The sequence below is a fragment of the Muntiacus reevesi genome, chromosome 15, assembly GCF_963930625.1.
Source record: "Muntiacus reevesi chromosome 15, mMunRee1.1, whole genome shotgun sequence".
Taxonomy (NCBI): Eukaryota; Metazoa; Chordata; class Mammalia; order Artiodactyla; family Cervidae; genus Muntiacus; species Muntiacus reevesi.
The window spans coordinates 43,332,650-43,357,346 of record NC_089263.1 but is presented as its reverse complement, the minus strand read 5'-3'; the positions used below and the strand labels follow the sequence as shown (position 1 = coordinate 43,357,346).

Here is a 24,697-nt window from a genome sequence, read left to right as displayed (position 1 = left end):
TTTCTCATCTGAACTTCTAAAGTTTTTCTCCTGAGGAATGTAGTCTTCAATCTGTAAAAGAGCTTTGCACTATCTAGTTGTGATCAGTAGTATTCCAATAAATGTCCAATTGGAGAAGATATATCATCATTTTTTCTTTGTCACTAAGAATCCTTAAAAAAAAAAAGAGTAACTTGAACAACTTTACACTAACAAGTCAGGCAGTTTTTTCTTTAAAATACTTATTTATTTATTTGGCTGTGCTGGATCTTTGTTGCAGCATGTGAGATCTAGTTCCCTGACCAGGGATAGAACCCAGGTCCCCTGTATTGGGAGTACGGAATCTTAGCCACTGGATCACCAGGGAAGTCCCAAGGCAGTTTTAATAAAATCAACAAATTCCTAGAAAGATACAAAATATTTAGACTGACTCAAAAAAGAATGTGCTCAGTCCCTCGGTTGTGTCCAGTTCTTTGCGACCGTAGCCTGCCAGGCTTCTCTGTCCAGGGTATTTTCCAGGCAGAAATAGTGGAGTGGGTTGCCATTGCCTTCTCCAGCGGATCTTCCCAGCCTAGGGCCTGAACGCACATTTCCTACACTGGTGACAGATTCTTTACCACTGAGCCACTTGGGAGCCCTTGTTTAGATTACTCATTTTCAGAGCTGCTGCCAGAAAAGCTGTATTCCATTTTGCATCTCCTTGCGTCTGTCGTCGTTCCCTGTTGTTGAATACTTTAAAAACAATCTACTAATTCATTTCAAATATACCATCTAATTTCTATAATTTTTTAATCTCTGGGGCACTTAAAGTAATAATTACAAATCTTCTCACACAGGAAAGCTTAACTCCAAATATCTTAAAAAGATGTAATATCAATTGGTCACAAACTCTGAGAAAATAAAGGAACTGTTCCCAGTCTATGTACATGTCTATTATTATCTTGATAATAAAGCCAGATTAAAGACCTCACAGAAGAGCACAGTAGTGTTCAATATCCATCATAAACACAGAGGCAAAAATCTTTAATAATTTATTAGCAAACTAAATTTAGTAGTATGATGAAAAGACTATGTATAAATGGTAACCAATTGGGATTTATCTCAGGGATGCAAGGTTGGTTTAACATTTGAAAAGCATTGTGTGAAAAATACGGTATTAATAGAATAAATAGCAAAACCACCTGTAATACTGACTGTGATCATGCTATTAGAAGAAAAAGCATCTGACAGAATTTACTGCCCATGCGTGATTAAAAACACTTATCAGATTTGATTAGTTTTCCACTTAAGTTCTTTTTCTGTTCCAGGGTTCAGTTGGTGATACTACAATGCATTTAGCACGTATAGATTTTTTAGGAGAGCTGATTAAGACCTAGGCTTTACATAGAATTGATGTAAGAAAATGAATTTGCTCAGACACTAGGAGGGGAATTGCAAATAAATCAACACATTTGTTGAAATAGTAAAACTTATTTTTGTATGATAAATAAAACTTAAGCAATAGAGTCACAATCTTAATCATTTTATACATATATTTCATATAAAAATATGTAATCTTGTTGTTAATAGAAAGAAATAAAGATGTAAGATTAGAACAAATAGCTGTAGAGGGAATTTTGTTACTGGTATAAATTTTAAACATAGAAATAATTTCTAAATATTTTATGGATTTATAAATAGGTAGTAATAACACAAAATATTTTTGGAGATAATTAAAAACAAAATCTGGATAAGATTTCCTCTGGGGAAGGAAGGAGGAAAATGATTCAGGATGAGTTCACAGGAGGCTTCTGTTTATATAAAACATTATAGATAACATAAGTAAATGAAAATTTGAAATTACAGGAAACATGAGACTTTTAGATTTGTTCAAACTGAATGGTGGACTTTGGTTGTTTGTGAATATTATTTCATCATTTTATTATAGGTTTGAAATATTGTATAATCACAAGAAAAAGGACTATTATAGATGGTTCTGAGTATTTTGAAAAGAAAAAGTAGTACAGGGTAAACGTTTGTTGAGTTTCAGGTGTTTATTTGATTAACTATATAATTTTCTACAGTGGTTTTTATTTGTATTAGTGATGGTGAAAGTATTTATTTATATTCTTAGTCTAAGTAAAATATATAGATTGTTGCCCTTAAATGCAATTTTGGTTTTATTGTTTGTTTTAATAGGATAAATCATGTTTAATTCCAATAAACCATGTGTTAAAATGGTGACTTTTTATATGCCCTCTATCCCAAGACTATGGCCAGAGGGATGTTAAGGTCACCAAGAATAATTTGGAGGTGGCCAAGGACTTGTTTTTAAAGTGTTTTCAAGTCTACCGATAACTCTTGACATTTAGAAATGAATAAGATATGAATGTTTAAAATCATGTTTTCTTTTCAGGATTGATTTTAAAGAAACTACTACACACAGGAAACTCCTTGAAGGTATAATGTAATTATATTTCTTTCTTATATTAAACGAATTTCTTTTGAATTAATTTTCTTCAGCTGTGCTGGGTCTTCATTGCCACACAGGCTTTTCTCTAGTTGTGGCAAGCGAGGGGTACTCTCTCGTTGTGTCCGGGCTTCTCATTGCGGTGGCTTTTCTCGTTGTGGCTCCTAGGCTATAGAGCACAAGCTCGGTAGTGGTGGCGCACAGGCTTAGTTGCTCTTGGCATGTGGGATCTTTCTGGACAGGAATTGAACCCATGTGTCCTGCATTGGCAGGTGGTTTCTTTACCCCTGAGCCACCAGGGAAGTCCCATTTCTGTGGGTTTTTTTAAAAAACTGAGTAAAACATATAGTCAGCTGCTCTACTTGCCTGCATCAATGTTTTCCTAAATAAATTTGAATAATCTTCAGTTCCTTTGATTGAAGTGAAATCACTTAAAAAATAGCAGCATGGTCAGTATGCGTGAGGTTAACCATGCTATTGAAAAACTCTTGTAGTTTTACCACTGCATTTGACTCATTTGGCAGAAACATAGTCAGCTCTTGATGTCCATGGGTTCTACATCCATACCATTTTATACATCGAACTTGAGCATATGCTGATTTTGGTATCCATGGTAGGGGAGGTCCTGGAAGCAATACCTCATAGATACTGAAGGACAACTGCAGTTTGCCCTGTGGTCCCCAGAAGATACAAATTATTAAGCTATTCAACAAATAATTCTTCATTTTACCATAGCTATCATGAGATGCAGAGGAAAGTAGTACACCTGTTAAAAATGGTTGGTTTGTTTCTTTTTTTTCTTCTTTTCATTATCCCATTGTGCTGTTTAGAAAAGCTTCTCAGTCCAAAAGCATCTTGCTGTAAGTTAGGTAAAAGTCTCATTGTAGGTACTTTTGGTGTCAAGACTTGGGTTTGCAGTACAACGGGATAAGCCTTCCTACAGCTTTGTCCTGTTTCTAACTGAACTGAGAGGGTGGCAACAGATGCCTAGCTTTGGCAGTGGCTTTTTACAAAGCATGCATGCGTGCTAAGTCTCTTCAGTCGTGTCCAACTCTGTGCTACCCTGTGGACTGCAGCCCGCCAGGATTCTCTGCCCAGGATTCTCCAGGCAAGAATACTGGAGTGGGTTGCCATACCCTTCTCCAGGGGATTTTTCCAACCCAGGGATTGAACCTGCATCTGTTACATCTCCTGCATTGGCAAGTGGGTTCTTTACCACTAACACCACCTGGGAAGCTCAGTTGTCTACAAAGCTGTGGTAGAGTAATATCCGAAGCTATCAGTGAGGTTAGGTTAGTGAAGAACTTTGTGTTTCGGTTGAAGATTTGGCGTTTCCTTTGTTTTCTCCTTTTGTCTTCCTGAAAGAGCATTCTTCAGTTTAAATATTTATTTTCTGTGTATTGGACATTGTTCTAGTTGCTTAAAAATACAGTAATAGGCCAAATTTACCCTTTAGAAGCAAATTAAATAAATGAGATAATTTCAGGCTGATAAGCCTTTAAAGGACAAGAGCAGTGAGTTAGCAGTGAATCCGGATCCCCATGACCATTCCTCCTTTTAGCAGTTAATAGTTATAGCAAGGAGTGGTCATTGCCCTCTCTCCTTTCTTCTTGGATTAGTGTGTCAGTGTTGGAAAGAATGGAAGTAAACAAGAAGGAAATGATTTTGACTTTTTATAAGTGAAAGTTATAGCATAAAAATTACCTGATAGCTTTAAGTAGTTAGAGACCAAGTTTATTTGTTCAGAATCCATAAATTCAGATTTATAAGTGCTAAGGGGGTCAATAAATTGTCATGGCCACCATTCTGTCTCCCTCTCCTGCCTGCCTGCCTTTCTTCCTCTCTTTTGCAGAGTATCAGTCTATAACCATCTTCCAGAGAATTTTAGCATGGAAGGAAGAAAATATTTCCATTTTAAATAAAACTACTGTCTTTCATTTCATTTCATTTTAGATTAGGCGGGAAGGTGTTCGGCTTTTCTTGTTATGGTTGCAAGCTCTTCAGAATAACTGTAGCAAAGAACAGCTTTGGATGTTTTCATGCTTAATCCCTGGATTTTCAGCCCCGCAGTCTGAGTATGGACCTCGAACTTTAGATAATCTGATTAATCCTCCACTCAACCTTCAAGAAAGTAAGATTCATCTTTTCCATCATTATTTTAAAAATTTTGTGTAGTTTGTTAATGTATATTTTTAAATGTCTGTACATTTTTAACTGGTTAACCCAATGCCATATTTTTAAATGTAGGGTTTATAAAACAAAACTCATAGAGAAAGGATTAGTGGTTGCCAGGGGCATTTGAGCAGAGTGGGGGGAGGGGTTTGAGGGTGGGCAAAATTGGTGAAGGGGATCTAGAGTTACAGTCTTCTAGTCAGAAAGTAAATAAGTCATCAGGATGTAATGGACAGCATGGGGAACTGTAGTTGATGACAACTATTGTGAATTTGAAAGTTGCTAAGAAACTAAATATTACAGTTCTTACCACAAGAAAAAAATTTTTTGTAATTTTGGTGACAGTAAATACTTAACTGGAGTGATTATTTTATACTGCGTACAAATGTTGAATCATGTTGCACACCTGAATCTAGTATAATGTATGTCAATTATACTTTAGTAAAAAAGGTAAATAAATAAAAATTTTAAAACATCCAGGTATAATGAGGCCAACAGATCAGGAGATGATTACTGTTAAAAGATAGTTTGTTACTCATAGTTCCCAGGAGAAGGGTGTGTGCCACAGCAAGGAGGGTGGTAAGACTGGGAGAGCCCAGGGTCAGTTGGGAATGGGGCTTGAAGGACAGGGGTGGATATCATGGGCAAGAGCTCAGTCAGAAATGTGTGAAGTCGGGTGAGCATGTCTCAGACTGGTTAGTTCGGGTAATTTTATTAATAGCAGGCTCTGGGGCATAGAGGTTGTCTCTGGTTATTTGGTACCTGGTCCTAGGAGTTACTAGGTTAGGGGACTAGTAGCCCTGAGTGTAAGAGCCCAACAGAGGAAGTGGTAGAGATACGGGCTCTGGATATTTAGTTTGTATTTGGAAGGCAAACTTTCAGGCCAATAGTTTGCTCTTTCTAGGAGTTAGCTAGCTGTGGGAGAGGCTTTCTCACCACGGTCTGTAAAACCCCTGTTATTGTTTAATATAGGCCATTTTTACATTTAATTTTGAATTGTCATGTATCAGCTTGTATCCTTCAGCTTGTACCCTTAGGTAATTTTGATGTACACTGAAGTGCAAGTATGTTTTACTTTGTGCAAAGAGAACTGTAAAAAAAAAAATAAAATAAAAGTTGATGGTTGTTGTGATGGGCTGTCAATATGACCTTAGATTTATTTCAAGTTTCAGTCATTAGAATGTTCTCAAGGTTTGCTTATTCTTTGCTTATCTGTTTTGTAGCTAAATTTTATTTGGGTCATGTTATCATATTCTTAAATTTGTGGTTATATCAAACTTTTGTCTTGGATAGCTCAAGTCACTATAGAGGAAATCACTCCACTTGTCCCCCCACAATCAGGAGATAAAGGACAAGAAGATCTTACAAGCTATTTTCTTGAAGCACTTTTAAAATATATAGTAATTCAGGTATGTGTAATCTTCTTTTATATCACCCTCCTTACTATCCTGTGGGTAGTTCATTTTCAACTCCATCCAGTTATTCTGTCATAGTAGATACTTGCCTATTTTCCTAAAGGAGGAGTAACAAATTTTTACTTCTGAAAATATATGTTAATATGCCCTTCCTGAAATAAAATCACTAGAGGGATTATGAACCTCTTAGGGAGCTGGAGAGAGAAATTTTTATAGTAGACTCCTTATACAGTCAGCAAAAACAAGACCAGCAGCTGACTGTTACTCAGATCATGAACTCCTTATTGCCAAAATCAGACTTAAATTGAAGAAAGTAGGGAAAACCGCTAGACCATTCAGGAATGACCTAAATCTAATCCCTTAAGACTATACAGTGGAAGTGACAAATAGATTCAAGGGAGTAGATTTGATAGAGTGCCCAAAGAACTATGGAAAGAGGTTCATGGCATTGTACAGGAGGCAGGGATCAAGACCATCCCCAAGAAAAAGAAATGCAAAAAGGCAAAATGGTTGTCTGAGGAGGCCTTGCAAACAGCTATGAAAAGAAGAGAAGTGAAGGCGAAGGAGAAAAAGAAAGATATTCCCATTTAAATGCAGAGTTCCAAAGAATAGCAAGGAGAGATAAGAAAGCCTTCCTCAGTGATCAATGCAAAGAAATAGAGGAAAGCAACAGAATGGGGAAGACTAGAGATCTCCTCAAGAAAATTAGACGACAAGGGAACATTTCATGCAGAGATGGGCACAATAAAGGACAGAAATGGTATGGGCTTAACAGAAGCAGAAGATATTAAGAAGAGGTGGCAAGCATCGACAGAACTATACAAAAAGATCTTCATGACCCAGATAATCACAATGGTGTGATCACTCACCTAGAGTCAGACATTCTGGAATGCAAAGTCAAGTGGGCCTTAGGAAGCATAACTGTGAACAAAGCTAGTGGAGGTGATGGAATTCCAGTTGAGCTATTTCAAATCCTGAAAGATGATGCTGTGAAAGTGCTGCACTCTATATTGCCAGCAAATTTGGAAAACTCAGCAGTGGCCACAGGACTGGAAAAGGTCAGTTTTTATTCTAATCCCAAAGAAAGGCAATGCCAAAGAATGCTCAAACTACTGCACAGTTGCACTCACCTCACACACTGTGAAAGTAATGCTCAAAATTCTCCAAGCCAGGTTTCAACAGTATGTGAACTGAGAACTTCCAGATGTTCAAGCTGGATTTAGAAAAGGCAGAGGAACCAGAGATCAAATTGCCAACATCCAATGGATCATCGAAAAAGCAAGAGAGTTCCAGAAAAACATATACTTCTGCTTTTATGGCTGTGCCAAAGCCTTTGACTGTGTGGATCACCACAAATTGTGGAAAATTTAAGAGATGGGTATACCAGACTACCCGACCTGCCTCCTGAGAAATCTGTATGCAGGTCAAGAAGCAACAGTTAGAACTGGACACGGAACAACAGACTGGTTCCAAATCGGGAAAGGAGTACGTCAGGGCTGTGTATTGTCCCCCTGCTCATTTAACTTATATGCAGAGTACATCATGAGAAATGCTGGATTGGATGAAGCACAAGCTGGAATCAAGATTGCCAGGAGAAATATCAATAACCTCAGATATGCAGATGACCACCCTTATGGCAGAAAGTGAAGAACCAAAGAGCCTCTTGATGAAAATGAAAGAGGAGAGTGAAAAAGCTGGCTTAAAACTGAGCATTCAGAAAACTAATTTCATGGCATCCAGTCCCATCACTTCTCAGCAAATAGATGGGAAAACAGTGGAAACAGTGAGAGACTTAATTTTGGGGGGCTCCAGAATCATTGCAGATGGTGACTGCAGCCATGAAATTAAAAGACACTCCTTGGAAGGAAAGTTATGACCAACCTAGATAGCATGTTAAAAAGCAGATACATTACTTTGTCAGCAAAGGTCTGTCTAGTCGAGCTTATGGTTTTTCCAGTAGTCATGTATGGATGTGAGAGTTGCACTGTAATGAAAGCTGAGCACAGAAGAATTGATGCTTTTGAGCTGTGGTGTTGGAGAAGACTCTTGAGAGTCCCTTAGACAGCAAGGAGATCCATCCTAAAGGAGATCAGTCCTGAGTGTTCATTGGAAGGACTGATGTTGAAGCTGAAACTCCAATCCTTTGGCCACCTGATGCGAAGAGCTGACTCATTGGAAAAGACCCTGATGCTGGGAAAGATTGAAGGTGGGAGGAAGAAGGGTACGACAGAGGATGAGGTGGTTGGATGGCATCACTGACTCGATGGACCCGAGTTTGAGTACCGGGAGTTGGCGATGGGGAGGGAGGCCTGGCATGCTGCTGTCCACGGGGTTGCAAAGAGTCAGACACGACTGAGCGACTGATCTGAACAGAACTGAACTTTATGTGTATATACCTTATTTGAGCCAGTTGTGTTTACTTTCTAGTCTTTCATTTATAGTTAGCAGCTATGGTACTTTAAATGAAAAATCGTTTGATTGAGGGATCAATCTGACTAGAGGCAGCAATTGAGGAGGTGGACTGAGGATGCCCTTAGAGGGTGGAGGGATATAATTTGTACTTAAACCTACTTGTACTTTTAAAATTTCTAGGTGCATGTATTATGTAAGATAACCTGTTTATCTCTATATATGAAATGTGCATATCCTGATTGATGAAAACACTTTTAGCATATACACATTTAATTGTTCTGAACACAAAAATTCCCTGTGTCTCAGAAACAAACATTATGAAGTTAATTTGCACCCTGAGCGGGATGGCCAGGGTTTGAATCCTACTCTGCATCTTACTGATAGTGTGACTTTTGGTAAATTACTTAACCTCTTTGTGCCCAAAGTAGAGACAAAACAGTAATACATATCTCATTTTGGTGTTTGGGACTTAAGTAATTAGTGTATAGTACTTAGAATAACCAACTATGATATAGTATATGTTTTGTAGTGAGTAGTTACCGTTACTGTCAGTATTACCAGTAGTTATTTTTTAAAAGTCTGTTGTACTTCATGTAAATTTTTTAAATTGTTTTACTGGTTTATTAAGATACCTTTTATGTACAGTAAACTGTAATGTTCATTTTAATGAATTTTACTACATGTAAATACCCATGAGACCATCACAACAATCAAGATAATGTATCTATCACCCTTCAAAGTTCTCAGATCCCATGGTAATCCACCCATCTGTACCTGCCTACCACCCTTCATCATCTTGTTCCCCAGGCAACTGTTGATCTGATTTACTCTCACTGTAGTTTGCATGTTCTGTATTTTCATATAAATGGAATCATACTGTACCTCTTTTTTTCTTTTTTTTTTGGTCTGGCTTTTTTTTTTTCCCCCAGCATAATAATTTAAAAAATATTATTATTGTATGTATCTACAGTTTGGTTCTTTTTATTGCTGAGTAACTTTTCAGTGTATGGATATGCTATGATCTTTTATCCAGTCATCTACTGATGGTACAATGAATTGTTTCTAGTTTTGGGCTATTACAGATAAAGCTACTATGATTATTGGTAAATAAGTCTTTGTGTGAATACAGACTTTATTTTCCCTTGAGTAAATACCTAAGTAGTAGAATGACTAGATTGTGTGGTACGTATATATTGACTTTTTCCCAAATGGTTGTACCTTTTTATATTCCACTGGCAATGTATGAGACTATATACGGTTGCTTCATATCCTCACCATGAGTTGATATGGTCAGTCTGTAGTTTTAGTCATTCTAAAGTGAATGTACAGTAGTATCTTGCTGTGATCTACTCTGGGCCTTTATTACCCCCCTACTTAGATATCTTCCTCAGCCTACTGGAGTTTTCACACCCTATATTTCACAACTGTGTTCCTGACTTACTTCGCTCTACACTTCATGGATACTTTCCTCACCCCTGTAAGACTCTTGAGTCCCCACTGAACTGCTGCCTCTGTTACCCTCCCTTCATGGATGCCTCCTGCAGTCAGGCTCTCATTGCCTGCACTTGACTGGCACTGTTTCATACCTTCCTCTCTTTCCTCTCACATAGGCCTGTTTTGTTTGACTTTTAGGTTGAATTATTCAGGAAGGGAGAAAGAGGAAAGATCACTATAATCTTTGTCAGTAGCAGAGCGGAGTTTTAAGTCAACTTTGACAGTTTTCTAGAGCACATTATAAGATTTTTGAAAAATAACATATATCATTGACCTTTGAACAATATAGGTCCCCTTATACACAGATATTTTTCAATAAATATGAGCTACACTACTGCACAAGCCACTGATGCTTGAATCTTTGAATATGGAGGGCTGACTGCAATGTTACAAGTGGATTTTTAAGTGCACAGAGGATCAGCACTTCAACCCCCAGATTGTTCAGGGGTCAACTGTATAATGTATTTGCATGGCACAAGTTTTTCTGTTTACATAAACATACATATATACACAGATTTAGCTTCTTATTTTTGTAGTCTAAGTTTAGTTTATTGCTTAGGTAGCCTCTTATAAGCTTGTTTTTAACAGTATTTTTTTTTCCTCCTGGAATAATTCTAATTTTTTATTTTTAGGTAAAAAGTTTAGAATGGAAGAACAAAGAAAACCAAGAAAGAGGATTTTCATTTTTGTTTTCACATTTTAAGAAATATTATTTGCCTTATATTTTCCCCAACATCTGTAAGGAGAATAGTTTATATCATCCTGTACTTGGTAAGTAATCTTTGTAATTTTCTAAAATACTATATATAAGAGTAAAACATTCATCTGTATGAATTTAGCATTTATTACCTGCAAAAAACTTGCCATATTTAATTTGTATTGATTAATTGGAGATAGTGTACCATGATTCATACTGAATTTCATATTGAAAGTGCAATTTTATTAGTGGAGAATTTTCTTTTTTTTTCTTTTTTTTTTTTTTTGAGAGTTTTATTTTACCTAATTTTATTTAATTTTATCAATGAGGAATATATTCAAGTGGTTCAAAATATTTTGAAAGTATCAAATATACAGTTGAAATTGTTACACTGATGTTTGTAACATAAATGTATCTATAATATCACTTTTAATATTTTTGTCTTGATTTTGGTAACAGGATTACCCTGGCCTTATAGGATAAGTTGGGAAATAATTCCAATTTTTCAGTTGTTTAGAAAATACTGTATAAAATTAGGATCCTCTCTTCCTTGAAAGTTGGTAGAAATTGCTTGTAAAATATAATCTAGCCTTTTTCTGGTGAGAAAATATTGCTTTGATTTCTTTAATAGTTATAGGAACATTTAATTTTTTGAGTAAGTCATGGTGAGATATATTTTTCTAATAATACATCCATCTCACGTAAGATTTCAAAGTTATTGGCAGCATTCACTTTTCTTTTTACTCTTTATCTGCAGTCATTGTTCCTGTTTCTTTTTTTTTTTTAATTTTTTTATTTTTTTTAATTTTATTTTATTAGTTGGAGGCCAATTACTTCACAACATTTCAGTGGGTTTTGTCATACATTGACACGAATCAGCCATTGAGTTACACGTATTCCCCATCCCGATCCCCCCTCCCACCTCCCTCTCCACCCGACTCCTCTGGGTCCTCCCAGTGCACCATGCCCGAGCACTCGTCTCATGCATCCCACCTGGGCTAGTGATCTGATTCACCATAGATAATATACATGCTGTTCTTTTGAAACATCCCACCCTCACCTTCTCCCACGGAGTTCAAAAGTCTGTTCTGTACTTCTGTGTTTCTTTTTCTGTTTTGCATATAGGGTTATCGTTACCATCTTTCTAAATTCCGTATATATGTGTTAGTAAGCTGTAATGTTCTTTATCTTTCTGGCTTACTTCACTCTGTATAATGGGCTCCAGTTTCGTCCATCTCATTAGAACTGATTCAAATGAATTCTTTTTAACGGCTGAGTAATATTCCATGGTGTATATGTACCACAGCTTCCTTATCCATTCATCTGCGGATGGGCATCTAGGCTGCTTCCATGTCCTGGCTATTATAAACAGTGCTGCGATGAACATTGGGGTGCACGTGTCTCTTTCAGATCTGGTTTCCTCGGTGTGTATGCCCAGAAGTGGTATTGCTGGGTCATATGGCAGTTCTATTTCCAGTTTTTTAAGAAATCTCCACACTGTTTTCCATAGTGGCTGTACTAGTTTGCATTCTAGTGGAGAATTTTCATTCTGAGTAAAGAGATTTATCAAAACTTATTTCTGGGTATCACCTCTTGGAGAAGTTAGCCTACCAGGAGTATTTATGATCACAAATTAAACTTAACTCTAATGTTTGGTATCATCTTTAAACTATTCTGTAAAACTTTTTATAAGTCCCTCGAAGGTTTGGTTTTGTATGTCTTTTTCAAACTCTATGAATAATTACATTGTCATATATTTTGATCATATCTTGTCCAGTATTTAGTGACTTTGCCAAAATGTCTTTTGGAACCTTGAAGCTGTAACCTCGAGGTCAAATCCTGGGTTAGAAGTAGACCACTGCCATGTATAGAAGGCATTGACAGCCTGTATGTGGAAATGTCTTTTTTACACAAAGATGTTTCTGTTTTAAACTCGGCCAAGTTTCGACAACTCACAAGCTTAGGCACAGTCATTAAGGCTAGTAGAAATGACTTAAATTAGAGTAGCAGACCTTTACCATTGAAAACAATATTTGCTTTAAAAATAATTTTTCTGTGAAAATTCTCATACTTTGTATGATATCAAAATATGTGTCTCAGACTTAGTTAATTGAAGTGAGCTCTCATTAATTTTAAATGGCTCTGGAAGTTTCTTAGAATTTTTAATGATTTTTTTAGTGATAATTTTGCACATTTCCATATATCAGCTGTATATGGTTCAGTCTTCTAGATTCCATGCTAATATCTAGCAAATTATTTTAAAATGTATGTATGCTATTTCTTAAATCAGGATATTATCACAATGTTTTCTGAAATATTTAAAAACATATTTATCTAAGCATAATTCCTTTCTTATTCTGGTTTTTGTTTCATTCTGCGTAGATATCCCACAGATGAGACCAAAGCCACATTATGTCATGATAAAGAAGGATGCTGAAACCAATGAGGCAATCTATTGTACAAAGGAGCCTTTCATTAAGGCTCGTGTTATTGTCATTCGTTGGCTGGTTTCATTCTGGCTGGAGCCAAAGCCTCATACGGGACCTCATATTCCTGGGATGGAAGGTGAAGTCTTGCCAAAAAATATTCAGGTAATACACACACAGAGCAAACTTGTTAAAGTTAAAAATGGGTTTAGGGATTTGTCCACTGATTTCAGTTCCTTAGATGTAGAGCACATTGAAAACAAATAATAACACTACATTCTTTTTATAAATGTATTTTGTAAATCCAGATTTTTATAAGTACTATAGAAACAATAATTTTCTTAATGAAAAATGCAGTTTATAAACTTGTATAGAAGATAATTTCAGTCATATACAAGTCTCAGCTTATTTATTTCATGTTAATTGTACAGTACTAAAAATATTCTAAATTGTGCAAATTCTTGCAATTGGAAACAACTTGCAATTAAATGACCTTCATAGTGCTATTTATTTTTTATTTACTTTTAAAATATTTAGTTACTTATTTTGATTGCGTTGAGTCTTATAGCACACGAGCTCAGTAGTTACTCTGTAGCATATGGGATCTTAGTTACCCAACCAAGGATCAAACTCATATTTCCTGCGTTGGAAGACAGATTCTTTAACCACTGAACCACCAGGGAAATCCCATTCATAGAGTACTGTTTTAAAGTCCTGTCACCATGTCATGTCCCCTTTTTTCAAGAACACTGACTCTGGATATGTGATGTAAAGTTACACAGCTATGTAGCGGAAGGGCTAATATTTAAAATTCTGTTATTTTATTTTCCTTTTCTCAGATTTCCTCATTTAGTTTTAAAAATATTTTATATGTGTGTGCTTTTTATACAACCTCTTTAAGTACTTTGAAAGTTAAGTGGAGGTATAAAGGATGTTCATTAACATTCAGAAAATTTGACTTATATTCCCTCTAGCCTTTTATTTGTTTGTAGCAGATTATGTGATGTGTTTTCCCCAAAACATTGTTCTAGGTTCTCTACAAAGAATTTTTGAATGTAGACACTCTCAAGCAGAACTATGCTTGCTGATCCCAGAATTCAATAAACTAAAAATCAAATTATTTTTTTTTTAGTTGGGAAGGTGCATTTGAGATCATTTACATACTTAAAACCTTTTTATTTTATAGATGATAGAACTGAGACCAAAAATTGAATAACATACCAGAAAGTATATTATCATTCCACTATATAGTGCTACCTGTCATAGCATGGCAGTAATTTATCACTGCCTTAAGGCTTTTACTTTTGCCCTAAGTTTAGCCATCATCTTCAGTCATGGTGAAAATTGTTAAATTATTAGAATGTAGAGTTTTCTAATATATATTTTATGTTAGCTTCATTTCTACTTTTTCTGTCATACTTTTTTTCTGTTCCTTTGCTTTTTTTAAGAAGTTTTGCTTGCATAATCTTTGTTTATGGTAAAATAGAAATGACTTTACACATTTAAGACAGGAAATAGTCCAGTTTTAAGGTATTTGTTATTGAAAATCAAGGTGACTCCACTGGCATTATTCTTTTACCCAGTCTAATTCGTAACTTGTTTGTGCTGCAAGCACATTGAAAAACTTAATTGAATAGATGTTTAATGAGTATCACTATGTCACTTAGATATTGAGTTATTTCATTGCCATTTAATTATTTAGCATGGATTCTAAATGAAACTCTATTCCTAGATTTTAAACAATGCTATAAGTTACTTATGGAATGCTTTGGATTTTGTCAGTATTTGCTATTGGAAGACAAAATATTGAGTTAAGTGATTGTGATATTCTCCCCCTTTTGTTTTTATTTTAGAGAGCAGCTGCTAGTTTGGTATCCAGAGAAGAAAACAAAAATGATAATGCTGATAAAGCAGATAGAAGTACAGAACCTGAACAGTCTCATTCCAACACAAGCACTCTCACGGAACGAGAACCTAGCTCTTCTAGTCTGTGTAGTATTGATGAAGAGCATCTCACAGACATTGAAATAGTTCGCAGGGTTTTTTCTTCTAAAAGAAGTAATGTTAACTTTGTCACAGAGATATTTCGTCAGGTAAAATATCTCTCAATATTTTTAATTTGTAATACAAACTTTGCCTTTAATATTGAATATATTGACTTTTAGCTATTTAGAATTTATTCTTCATGAAAAAGTTTTTTAAAGTTCATATTTAGTTTTTAAAACTTACTACATCTAATCCTTGAATATTTTCAGTTATTTTTTTAGTTTATAATAACTTTGGTTTTATAATTATCCCCCCAATATTTCTTCTGTTACCAGAATAATTTTCTTAGTTACTCACTTTATGATTTGAAAGTTTTCTTCCTATAATTTTTTAATAAGTTAGAGTAAAATTATTTTTCACTCTAAAATTAATAAAAAGTGATTTATGAATACAGAGTGTCTTTATCCTCCGCATGGAGGCTTGGTTTTGTCTTCTAAGGCATTCTGAAATTAAATTTGCTTAAGGCATATATTGTTTGGGGAATAAAATAAAAAAGAGGGAAGGGAAAAGAATAAAAGCTATTTCACATGAAGGTAGTTAGAAATTTCTAAAGGCACATTTTCAGTTACATAGAAATTTTATGGGAAAATAAACCTTTTGAAAACTAATCATTTGCTCTTAATAGCAAAGGTACTTAACTTTTACAGGTAAACATCATTGAGTTTTGTAGCTGAAGGGGATCATTCAAGTCTCACAGCAAGTAAGTGGTAGATCCTGGACTAAAATTCTGTTAGTGCTCTTTAATCTGTGCTACACTGTCTTCACATGCCAGGGAGCTCTCCAGGCAAAGCAGATTTTCTTCTCCTACATGTTTGTTGATATGTAAAAGAAAGCATGAGGCAGCATTAGTTTTGTCAGTCTGAGGTAAACAAACAAGCTGTAACATTTTGTCCAGCTTTGGCAGTGAGTTTCCAGCTTAAGGATTTGGGTTGACAGGATATATGACAAGTGCAAAGCGAAAGATATTTGACAACTATGAGTGGAATTCTTTGCTTATGGGAAAATTTAGAGCTTATAGAACTATAAAGGTTTTCTGGTTCTTGAGCCGGTTTGAGTATGTTTGTTTTTGTAGGAATTTGTTCATTACATTTGTTTTTAAATGCTTTCTCTTATAATCCTTTTAAATCTCTGGAGCATTTATATTCATGTTTTTTCTTGTCATTCCTGTTAGTATTTGTTTCCTGTTTGTTTTTTCTTAATGATTCTTACCAGAGATTTGTCAGTTTTATTAGTCTTTGGAAAGAGTGAACTTTTGGCCTTGTTGATCCTCTGTGTTTTATGTTCATTTTCTCATTTATTAATTTTGCTACTTGTTATTTCTTTCTGCTTTTCTTGATTTTATTTGATGGTTCTTCTGCTAGCTAATTTAATTAGCCTCGTTTTTTTCATGTAAGCATTTTTGAGACTGTTAATTTACCTCTTAATGCTATTTTAGCTACAGTCTACAAACTTTGTATGTGTATTATTCACTTCTAAGTGTTTTCTAATTTTCATGTTATTACCTTCTTTAACCTGTGAGTTATTTAGGTGTCCATCTGCCAAACAAATAAGGTTTTTCTAGTTTTCTTTTTTCTCACAGATTTCTAATGTGATTCTTTTTGGTCAGAGGATATAATTTGTGTAATCAGTATGTAGGCCGTCCTCATAAATGTCCTGTGTTTGAAGAGAATGTATTCTTTTCTATGAAGTTCATGATTTTTAAAGTTTATTAAATTAAGCTTATTATTGTGTTGGTGAACTTTTCTGTATTCTTACCTAAAATTTTTGGTCAGCTTGACCTCACAGTTATTGAGAAGGTGTGGTAAAATCTTTTGTTCTGAAGGTGATTTGCTTATTTTTTTCTTTGTAGTTCTGTAAATTTTCCTTTGTATATTTTGAAGCTTTGTAATTAAGTATATACATATTTATATCTTCTTGGTGAGTTAAGCTTTTTGTTTATGGACCTTTTAATCTGCAGAAATTATCTGTAGTAAAAAAGAAAACTTAAATTTGCTTAAAGTCTACCTATAGTAGTTTGTCTACTTTTAGTACATTAATACCACTTTTTATTAGAATTATCCTCATGTATTTTTTAAAATTCTTTAATTTTCAGTCCTTTTTATTACATTTTATATGTCTCTTATAAATATGGTTGGATTTTTAAAAATCTTTGTCTTTTAACTGAAATATTTATTATAATTACTGATATGTTTGGATTTACTGATATGATCTTATTTTGTTCTTTTTATTTTTCTTGTGTCTGTATTTTTTTATATTCCTCTTATTTTTTGCTTTTATTTAATTGATGTTTTTTCATTCTGTATCCTCCTTCCTATCACTTGGTTTGAGAGTTTTTTCTTTTCCTTTTCCTTTAGTGATTACTATCTAAATTTTAACATACATACTTCACTTTCCAAGTATAAAGTTATTATTTTTTTACCCTCTTCCTAATCAATACAAGGTTAACAGAACCCTATTATTCTAATTTCTCCCCAAATAGTTTATTGTTATTAACAAATAATTCAGTTCTATTTTGCATGTTTATATATTTAACTCCAGTATCATTATTATCTGTGTGTTCAGTTGGTTTACAGTTAGTTTTATTCATCACTCCTTTTGATTATGATTTCTTCCTTTTCAGATCTTTCATTTAGAATTACTTTCCTCTGCTTAAAGTTCATCATTTAGAATTTACTTTAGTGGATGTCAAGCACTTATAAATTTTTGCTCTAAGAATACCTTTATTTTGCCCACATATTTTTTCCACTGGATATGAAATTCTAGATTTACAGTTATTTTCACCCAGTACATTTCAGATACTTTCCCACTTTCTGGGTTACTGTTCACATGTCAATCAACAGTTGAACTCTTGATGCTTTATAGGTCAGTTGTCTTTTCTCTGGCTTTTAATACCTTTTTTTTTTTTTTTTTTTTTAACTATTTGGCATTTTATATTTTACTGTGGCATATTTGAGACTTCCCTGATAGCTCAGTTGGTAAAGAATCACCTGCAATGCAGGAGACTCCAGTTCGATTCCTGAATCAGGAAGATCCACTGGAGAATGGATAGGCTACCCCCTCCAGTATTCTGGCCTGGAGAATTCCATGGACTACAGTCCATGGGGTCGCAAAGAGCCGGACACCACTGAGTGACTTTCACTTTCATTTTTCACTGTTCAGGTCTAGATTTCCTTTTATTCTTCAGGGGATACTTTGGGGATACTGTATTTATGGATTAGTATAATTTGACAGTTCTGGTGGAAAATTTCCAGCCGTTCTGTCTTTAAATATTGACTCTGTCCTTTTTTTTTTTTTTCTTTTTGCATTTCAAGATATGTGTTAAACCTTCCCGCTTTCTACATCTACTAATCTCACATATATATTTTCAGCCTCTTTGTCTCTCCATGCTACATTCTGATTACTTTCTTTCTAATTACAACTATTTCTGGAACTTGGCCAGTCAGTTTGGTCAATTTTAGGTGTCTAGTTCATACCTTACTTTTTATGTATTGATATGAAAATTTTTTATTATATTTATATTTTATTTTCTGTTGATTGATTGATTGATCCTCCTGATATCCCTGAAGTCTTTATAGGTCTGAGTCTGCCATATTTTGTTTCTGAATGCTTTTCCTCATGGTGCTATATATTCTCTTGAAATATTTTGTGATCAGAATTTTGATTCTGAGCTTTTACTACTTAACGACTGTTTCTTGATTTGGTTTGTTAAAGGTTGATTGTTCCAGAAAGAGGATGCATTTACTTCATATAGATGCAAGGAAACTCTTCCAATCTCACATTAAACTGAATTCCTAAAGTTTAAGCCAGCCAGATAATATGAATGTACAAGTGTAAACCTGTATTACGGCTAGCTTTTGGTTACAGTGTCTCTGAGGAGATGTCTGTTACCTACTTTGCCTCTATGTACAGGCAATTTTCCTTGCAGACTTTTATGGGGTAGTTTTAAGTGGTGGAACTGGAAGCCGTGATCTTTATTTTTTGAATGTTGAGTTTTAAGTCAGCTTTTTCACTCTCCTCTTTCACTTTCATCAAGAGACTCTTATAGGTCCCCTTTACTTTCTACCATAAGGGTAGTGTCATCTGCATATCTGAGGTTATTGCTATTTCTCCCAGCAATCTTGATTCCAGCTTATGCTTCATCCAGCCTGGCATTTCGCTGATGATATATATTCCTTTGGAACTCCAACTTTGTTTGGAGGTTTCCTATCATTCTTTCTTCCTTGCCCCTTTAGATCCATAAAAACCAGAGTAATTGGTTCCATTCAAAATGAAACCACTTTATTGCTACACCTAAAACCTCTCTTGAGTTTGGACCTCATGTAGGTTTTTATTTTCAAATATTTCTCCCTACGTCTTGGCTCATCAGTGCATTTAAGAAGATAAAAGTTTTGTTTTTTTTTTAATGTATAACATTTTTTTTTTCAGTTGTACGATTGGTTACCTACTTATCACACTCTTAGAAATAGGATTCCCCTTATTGGGTTTTTAATGATACTATTTATATTTTAATTTCTAGAAGTTAATATTTGGTTGTTTTAAAATATCTGTGTAGTGCTTTTTTTACAGTGGCTTATTCATATTTTTACTTTCTTAATATTAAAATGTATTAAAATATTCATATTCCTTATTCTAGTAGTTCTGGTAACTTAGGTTTTTGCTGTTCTGGCCTTGTTTGTTGTTTGTTTGTTCACCCTCATTTGTTTGGATTTTTATGTTAAGAGCTTGCATTTCTTTGGAATCTTACAAAAATTACTTTAAAACCTGGGTTGAAGCTTGTGTTCCTCCAGAGAAGATTTGCACTTGCTTCTCTCAGGTATTCAGGAGTCCTGTCAACCTTGGTTTACTTTACATTACAATTCTTTGCTTATGATTTTTCTCACTTTGCAGCACTCAAAAGTTAGGTGATAGCCAGCCTATGAATATGAGTTTCCAGGGAAGACTGATACTCCTTACTCGAAGTCAGCAGACAAGTTTCCTCACTGACTCTTTTCTGGAGTCAAGTTTTTTCTTCCTGTCCTAGCTCACCATTGTTTTGAGGATGTACCCTTGATTGGTTTTACATTTATATGATCTCTCCGGTCCACACAGAGGGCGTTAATGCAAAGCTCTGAAGGCTGTCCAAGGCAACACCCACCTGTTGCATTGCTTACTCGTCCCTCTAGATCAACACTTTCATTTTGTTCTAGACTCAGAATATCCTTACAAGCTGAGCCATTCATTTAAAAGGTATATTATACTTTTTATGTGACAACTTTTAGGTGTTCTGTGCAAGTAGATTCTAGGGTATCTTTCTTACAATACTTCCAGGAACTGAAGTTCTCTGAGATGTTATTTTTATTGTAACAGCTGCTTTTTACACGTGGTTTTTAAGGCAAAACTTAAAGAAAAATAGATTTTAGGATGGTGACTTCAATGAATCATTAATGTTTTGAAAGGAATCAATTTCTAAGATTAGATTGTAGTAGAAAAGCTATTTTTACTTGCTTAATACTGATGATAAGTTTGCACAATGGAGAATCTGGGTAATAATTTCTTTCTTAATTTGAAGGCTCATATGTTTCATGTTGTGGTATAGACAGAAATATTTAATTAATTATTAGGTATATGGGCATATGATGATTTTGCCCTTAGCAGTCCCAGCTAGAGCCCAAGTCCCTCTGTAGGTAAGTTTAGTAGAAATGTCTTATCTTTTCATCTTTCAAATAATTTCATCCTCATAGCCATTACACTAAACTGGTTCCCTGTCTTCAGCTTTCCTCTCTTTCCTTCCCACCTCCTCTTCTTACCTGGCTACTCAACCTTTAAGATCATAGCTTAAATGTGAGTACACCAGAAAAGTCTTCCATGACCACCCTCACCCATTCACTTGCCCACCCACGAAGCAGGTATACGCACGTACACATACACATACACACACACACACACATGCTCAGTAAGGACCTCTTTTTAATGATGTTTTTGAAAACTATACTCTCCTTCATAGTATCTCTCCTGAGTTTTAGAAATTTTTTAATGTTTAATTTTGATCTTTCTTATTACCCCCCATAAATACTTATTTTACTCATTCATCATTGTAGCCATAGTGCCTGGCAGTGAGTTAGGCACCAAATAAATTTTGGTGAATTTGTTTAGTGAATTTTGGTGAGCTATCAAATTTGATGAATTAATCAAGAAACTCAGTAACTGTTGAGTGCTGGGCACTTTGTTAGTGCTAGCTGTGGGCTAACATGTATTTCTAGAAGCCAAGTCTTGAGATAATTTGTTATATAGGTAATAATTTTTTTAATACCACTTTAATGATTGTGAGTTCTGTCTCAGATAAGGGTATCTATAATTTTATGTGTCTTTAAAAGAAAGGTACAACTGCAAAGCGTAAATGCCCAGATTATTTGAAATGATAAAATTATTCTCCATATCCCTTCAGTTCAGTATAGAATGGGCATAATAACACGCCAGACATCAACACTCTATTTTATGAATAAACCCATTCTTTGTGCTGTATGTTGTTAGTACTTGGGGGCTACAGTGAGGAGCCACAGGTACTTTGATGTGAGGTAAATAAAACACATAGAGTGTAACCTTTAAAAGCACCACAGCTTTATCTATATGTATGTAATTTTAAAATATATAAATATACATATATATGTAAAAAAAATTTTCCGAAGGCAGTGGGTGGCAAAGTATAATCTGGGGCTCCTGAGACATCCCCAGAACATTTTGAGGTTCATAAGGTCAAAACCTTTTTCACTGTTGCAGTGAAATTTTCCCCAGTGTACAGTGGGGAAAGTGTACAGTGTACAGTGAAATTTTCCCCAGGATACCTGACATATGATACTGTATCAGATTTAATGGGGAAGCAAGTGGATAAGAGAATCCAACTGTCTTCTATTAAGCTAAACATTAAAGAAATTTACAAAAAAGTAAATAATTCTACTCTTCTTTTAATTTGGAAAAGGAATTATTTGTGTTAACATACATTAGATTAAGTATTCTGAGACAAAATGTGAACCTCTTTGTCTCTAAGGAGGTTTGTCTCTAATCTTTTTGTCTCTAACCTCTTTGTCTCTAAGGAGACAAAAAATTCCCAGGTCTGCTAAATGCTCACTGTATTTAATTAAATTTTAAAGAATGTGTCTGTCACAATCTGGGTTGGTTAATAATGGAAGCCCATTAAAAAAGTAATCAGACACTAACATGTTTTGTTAGTGTTTTTTCACCAAAGAAGAGAGGCTTAGCTACCAGTAAATCAGATCCCGTTGGCGAAGCCAGTTGTTAGAAAACTATGTACCAGGTTGCCTTAAGCTGATACCATTAAATATTTTACTTATTTTTTTATCTCTTCTTGTTTTGATTCTTTGTCCCTGTAATTTTCTGGTTCTGATGTAGTTTTATGGTCATAGAATCATGAAAGTGGGGATGACCTCGTAGGTCTACCTGTAGAGAGAAAATTTGTTGAGTATTGATTGACATATTCTTGCCTATAATGACAGACTCCCTTATTATCATTTAATACTTGTATTTGATTGTGAGTGATACTTCTTTGTAGAAAGATTATGGTGCCACTATGTGGATTTGACTTCCCTGGTGGCTCAGACAGTAAAGCGTCTGCCTACAGTGTGGGAGACCCGGGTTCAACCCCTGGGTCAGGAAGATCTCCTGGAGAAGGAAATGGCAACCCACTCCAGTATTCTTGCCTGGAAAATCCCGTGGACGTAAGAACCTGGTAGGCTACATACAGTCCATGGGGTCACAAGGAGTCGGACACGACTGAGTGACTTCTCTCTCTAGGTTCAAAACAAAAATGAGCAGAAAATACAGAGACTTCTCATGCTAATTTTTAAGTAAATTTTTCAGTATTTGAGAATAGAACTTTTAGAGATTGAGCTTTTTTTTTTCTTTTAATATTTTTAAGGAGCTCTGAAGTGTTGCTTCAGTTGTAAAATAGTCTTAGAGCAGGTGATCAAAATTATGCCATTGACCATTAAACTGTCAGAACATGAGAATGAGAATTTGGGAATGGGCTTGGTCAATGGAGGAAAGTAACAAGTAATGCAGTTTTCTAGGGAATCAATAATAGCAATAAATAAAAGGATTACCAAACAACATGAAAGACCCTATTGATATTACACATGCGCTTTTCATCATTATTTTCTTGGCTAGTTTCAGTCAGATAAAGTAGTCTTTTGACCCCGTGATTGTTATTAAATATTCATAGATAATTCTAGAATAGAAAGTATCAGGTTTTAGGTAAAGGTTTTGTGATTTTTACAGTTGAAATTCATAGATAATCATTATGAAACATACAAAAACAAGTTAGTTGAATACCAATTTTATTTGTTAAAAAATACAATGAAAATGTTAACACATAAACACAAATATTATAAGGGAAGGACTTTGAGTAGTGAGACTGAGTGTTTTTCTTGCTTTATTTTTGTAACTATGAATTGTATAAAGTTTTTTTTTCTGTGATGATGTTTTTGTGTTGAGGAAAATGTTATTTTCCAACTTAAGATTACCACTGAAAGGAAAGGATAACTGTAAGGTATTCCTTTAAACTTTCTAAATATTTTTGCATATTATTTAGCTTGTAAAATTTTAAGTGTGTAAAATGACAGAAGAAAACTCTTACCTTTTTAAACAGTATGTTGTGAAAAGCTGAGTTGCCTTGTTACATAGTGTTTTTATTGCTTTTTAGAGTCATTTTTTAAATAAAAATCTTTTTATCAAAATTTATTTTAATCTACAAAAATGTGATTCATTATGAAAAGTTGTATTTACATTAAACTTATAGGAACACAGTTACAGGGAATATGTTCATTCTGAAATATCGCTATTGAAACAAATCTTTGCTCCTAGGACTGGAAATCCATGTCTACCTACCAAAAGTATTTGTCTTAATGTATTTACAGATTATTTGGAAACAAAAGGTTTTTTCTGACAATGAATTGTTTGACTTTAGCTCTTTAAGATGGAGAAGGCAGTGGCAACCCACTCCAGTACTCTTGCCTGGAAAATCCCATGGACAGAGGAGCCTCGTAGGCTGCAGTCCATGGGGTGGCAACGAGTCGGACCCGACTGAGCGACTTCACTTTCACTTTTCACTTTCACACATTGGAGAAGGAAATGGCAACCCACTCCAGTGTTCTTGCCATGAGAATCCCAGGGACAGGGGAGCCTGGTGGGCTGCCGCCTACGGGGTCGCACATGACTGAAGTGACTTAGCAGCAGCAGCTCTTTAAGAATCATTTATATCTCACGTTTTATTAAGATAGAAATGTATATTTTAGTAGTTTGCTGCAAAGTAAAAGGTGTTATTATATTCTCTCTTTTTTTCACTAGGCATTTTTATTACCAATTTGTGAAGCAGCAGCTATGAGAAAAGTGGTAAAAGTATATCAGGAATGGATCCAGCAAGAGGAAAAACCTTTGTTCATGCAAGAGCCTGAAGAAATTGTGGTCTCTTCTTCAGACCTTCCATGCATTGACAGTGTCACAGACCATGATATTTCAATGGAAGAAGGAGAAAAAAGAGAAGAGGTAAAATAAGACTTACGTATTTTAATATAAGTTTAACAGATAAGATTTTCACAGAAGTGTGGTGATATGG

The 24,697-nt window shown here is 34.8% G+C and overlaps 1 protein-coding gene across 3 annotated transcripts in view; it reads left to right on the top strand.

The window, feature by feature from the left end:
* The window catches only part of RALGAPA1 (Ral GTPase activating protein catalytic subunit alpha 1), a 200,159-nt gene that overhangs the window by 42,382 nt on the left and 133,080 nt on the right, over window positions 1-24,697 (top strand). For all 3 annotated transcript variants that reach the window (XM_065906823.1, XM_065906825.1, XM_065906824.1), the window contains exons 5-11: window positions 2,375-2,418; window positions 4,382-4,559; window positions 5,894-6,009; window positions 10,554-10,692; window positions 13,001-13,209; window positions 14,898-15,137; window positions 24,430-24,627. In XM_065906823.1, the coding sequence (XP_065762895.1) occupies window positions 2,375-2,418; window positions 4,382-4,559; window positions 5,894-6,009; window positions 10,554-10,692; window positions 13,001-13,209; window positions 14,898-15,137; window positions 24,430-24,627 (1,124 nt within the window). The remainder of the gene's footprint in view (window positions 1-2,374; window positions 2,419-4,381; window positions 4,560-5,893; window positions 6,010-10,553; window positions 10,693-13,000; window positions 13,210-14,897; window positions 15,138-24,429; window positions 24,628-24,697) is intronic.